The sequence below is a fragment of the Medicago sativa genome, chromosome 8, assembly GCF_051527215.1.
Source record: "Medicago sativa cultivar Bolivia chromosome 8, Bolivia_mono, whole genome shotgun sequence".
Lineage (NCBI taxonomy): Eukaryota > Viridiplantae > Streptophyta > Magnoliopsida > Fabales > Fabaceae > Medicago > Medicago sativa.
In genome coordinates, this window is record NC_140756.1 from 12,859,542 (window position 1) to 12,863,276 (window position 3,735).

Below are 3,735 nucleotides of genomic sequence, written 5' to 3' on the forward strand. Positions count from 1 at the left end.
ATTATAAGGTACTACTTTCGCGATGGTATACTCATCAGTTCCAAACACCATATGTAAGATGTCGCAATTAAAGGTATAAAGTTTTGTGGTGTCTATATTGTGTTAATTATACAATGTCTTTATTTCATTTATTTATGTTTTATAATTGTCTGGTTCAATTATTTGGAGGGAATGAGGGGGAAAGATATGAAAGCAAAATTCTTCTTAAGACAATTTTAACCTGTGCTAAACAAAAAAGAGATTTTGAGAGCAGTAAATATTTGTATTATGGTGATGACCTCAAAATCAATGAATTTTTAATCTCCTCATTCGTCTTTAAGGAATACAATTGAGATTTTTTTTAGTTAAATATTCTTTGTGCGACTTTAAAGACTAATGAATAAAGTAGGATAGGACAATAATGTGTTACAAAATTCTCACTCAAAAGATTCAATATAATGATAAAATTTGTATTCTTTATTAAAACATTTTTATTAATTATGATTAATTAAATAATTAAATAAAGTGAAATTTAAAAAATAAATTATATTACTAAAAAATAATAATAAATGTTACCTACAATTGTTGTTTTGAGATCAATCCTTCAAAAAAAAATTGTTTTGAGATCAAGAAAAAAGAAGGTAAAGTAACAATTAAAATGGGGCCAAGAATAACCTTTATAAATATTTTTTAGGACAAAAACTGTCTTCAAAATTATTACCACCAAACACAGCCTCCTGATTTCAAGGTCCGAGGTACAAGGAAACATCAAGGTTTAGATTCGTTGAGTCTTCAATTCTATTTCACTCCTCACATAATCATTTTCTAAAGGTTTTTCACCTTTCAGGTTTCAACCTCCATTTTCAATTCCAGGTTTGACAATTTTTCAATTTAATCCCCATTTTTTTCTTAAACTTTAACTTGCTGCATAGTATATATTCTACATGTCATCAAAATTATATGTTCAATTGTTTTGTTAGATATTCATTCCTAAAGAATTTGATCAAGATTATGAATTGGGGCAAAAAAAAAGTTTTTTTTTTAGGGTTTATTTAGCTGGGTTGATTGTGAATTTGTGATATTAGAAGTTAATTAATACTGGAAAATGAAAAAAGAATATCAAAAGGAGGGTTTTTTTTTTTAGGTTTTAACTGCTCAATGCTTCAACTTAATTCATGTTCAATGAGTTTGAGAAAAAGGGGTTTTTGTACAATGCTATTTTTTTTTATACCCCCTTATAATTTTCATTGAGTCTGGCTTATGCTTCCACATTAGTCCTTTTCTCCCCACCCTGCCACCCATATGATGCAACTATGCAAACCTTGCAGACTAGTATAATGAAAAAGGGGGATATCTTGATTGATTGTCAGCGCTGTCCAATAGCGGCTATCTTAGCGTTATAGCGCTAGTAGAATTTGAACAAATCGGCATTGTTCCACGATGCGCCATTTAGTACAACATTTTGGTAAATAGCGGAGATTATAGCTTTGTAGTGTAGTCATGTAGTGGAATTTGAACAAACTGCTATTATTTGCGATTTCCTCGAGTTTGAGCCTTCTAGGATACTTTCGTAAATCGTAGCCACAAGAGAGCTCCCTTTCTCCTGAAGTTACTGTGTCATTTTTCCAAGTTCCTTCAACATGGTTCTCTCAAGCGCCCTGATGACACAGAAAGAAATAGGACAAATGGAAAAAAAATATGTTTCTGTAATAATGATTGATGGGAAACATAGGAATTGTTGCATTTTTTGTTTGTGTTAAAGCTGTTTTGGCTTATGATATGTGATCCTTCAGTAAAAAAATGAGAGATAAAAGCTAGAGTCCACCAATAGACAAAGTTGTTTTGGGATAGATGTTATCAGAAACCGATTCTGATATACTTTCAACACCAACCTCTTGGAGGCTAGGTGTGTTTGTTGTCATTTAAAAGTTATATACAAAGTTCTAGCTAGTGTGAACTATGTTTTAATGGCCTGCTCCATGGGAAGTAAAATCACATTCGGTATGAGGAGAGTTACTTAAAAGCTTCTCAAAGTGTTGCCCTTTCTTTGTCTTAAAATTCTTAGAGGGTATCATTTTACGTCAATGTGTAGCTTTGGATTTTCTTCAATAGGTGCTGTTTAATGTATAAGGTCTAGTTAATTACACATTTCTCAAAAAAAACAAAATTAAAGAGGAGATGGCATACGTATTACGTACATGATCTACAAATTTTTGTTGTTTGTAAGGATTTAAATGGAAAAGAATCATATTTGTCCCTCAAGGTTCAACTAGTACTGTTTACTAGGAAAAAAAACAAGTCTCGTGAACAGAGAAAATTGACATAGTACTCTCATTTAAAAATTCAAACCCATCTTTTGATCATTATGCTCGATAAGAATACAGCCTATCAGAAAGTGAAGTTTGATAATTCTTTTTTTCTGAAGTTAGTAAATAATGAATGTTTACAATTAGTCTGTTTGCATTCATTTAGGTTGTTGATATTGCTTGGTTGATAGAAACCATGATGGTGTTGGTGTAGCATGCCATGATCATCCTATGTTTGTGTCGTGATTTGTGAAACTACTATTTAGTATGAAAAGTGTCAGTTTGATCTACATTTTGCAGGTTATCCATATCTTATTAGCTATGGCAGTAAAACCAACTGTTGCATTAAGAGCCATCCTTGTTGGAGGTATAGCGGCATTTGCTAAAATAGCAGGTGCAATGAAGGCTGCAGGTGGCGTAAAGATGGGTGCGGCTGCAGCTGCCATGACAGCAGCAGCAACTGCAGCTGTGACTGGTTCAAAACAAGAGCAAAAAGATCCTTCTCAACAGTCCACAAAATAACTATCTTATCGAAAGTTTATGTAGCATAGTTCAATATCCACTATTCGGTTAGTTGAACCAAAAGATAAGAGGCCGTATGCGACTTATAGTTTTTACAGATGATACTCTATTAAACTCGTTGAGTCCTTGTAGCAAGCTTTCATTAAATTTGTAAAGTTCCTGTAGTTTAAGATGAAGTTACGAAGATTTGAGACAAAGCTAAACAAGATCTTTGATTTTGTATGAGTGGATTCACCCTGTTTAATCTTGTCAACTGAGCTGATTGTGATCATATTGTTAATTTCATTTTTAAAAGGATAAATGATGATACACATAATTTGACACTTTTTCTAGCACTCTTTATAATTATTGGATGTGATAGGTCTATTCTTTATTGCTGGAATCAGTATGAAATTTTTTGTAATAAAAGAAGCATGAAAAGTAAGATGTCAAAAGAAGGATTTGTTTCATTGATAAAAATAAAAATAAAAGATCTTGTTGCCATTGTGACACTTTTTATGCATCACTTTTACTTGTTCAAAAGTCCTATTTGAAAAGAGCGTGGACTTGTTGGAGAATGATTGTAGCATCTGCAAGACATGAGATGGTTGTTCAATAGGTCACTTGGATTGCTTAGAGGCCCTTCAACCGATCGGGTTGCAATTTGCGACCAGATTTTTGTGTGTATGTTCGATCGGGTCACAAAAAATGTGAGCAATTTAAAGGGGCTATTGAGCAATCATCAAGAGCTTTATTTTTCACCTTCCACGCTTTATCGAAGGCAAAAAAATCAACATATTGTTAGATTTCTATCAGATTATTGGCAAACTATTATAGCTGTCTATTTTTATTTTCCTTTTTTTATGCATTACAAGTTACAAAATCAATCATGCACAATTACTTAGGAAACACTAGCATAATCAACTTTGTTACATCTTCACTTTATAAC

The 3,735-nt window shown here is 32.3% G+C and overlaps 1 protein-coding gene across 2 annotated transcripts; it reads left to right on the forward strand.

Annotated features, from left to right (window-relative positions):
* The first annotated feature begins 616 nt into the window (after positions 1 to 616).
* On the forward strand, positions 617 to 3,130 carry LOC146897067 (uncharacterized). 2 transcript variants are annotated; one of them, XM_085739319.1, is made up of 3 exons: positions 617 to 734; positions 827 to 852; positions 2,586 to 3,130. In XM_085739319.1, the coding sequence occupies exon 3, from the start codon at positions 2,607 to 2,609 to the stop codon at positions 2,805 to 2,807; it is 201 nt and encodes a 66-aa protein (XP_085595445.1). In that variant the 5' UTR covers positions 617 to 734; positions 827 to 852; positions 2,586 to 2,606; the 3' UTR covers positions 2,808 to 3,130. The 2 variants fall into 2 exon arrangements, with proteins under 2 accessions (XP_085595445.1, XP_085595444.1); XM_085739318.1 differs by having other exon boundaries at positions 625 to 752.
* The last annotated feature ends 605 nt before the right edge of the window (positions 3,131 to 3,735 follow it).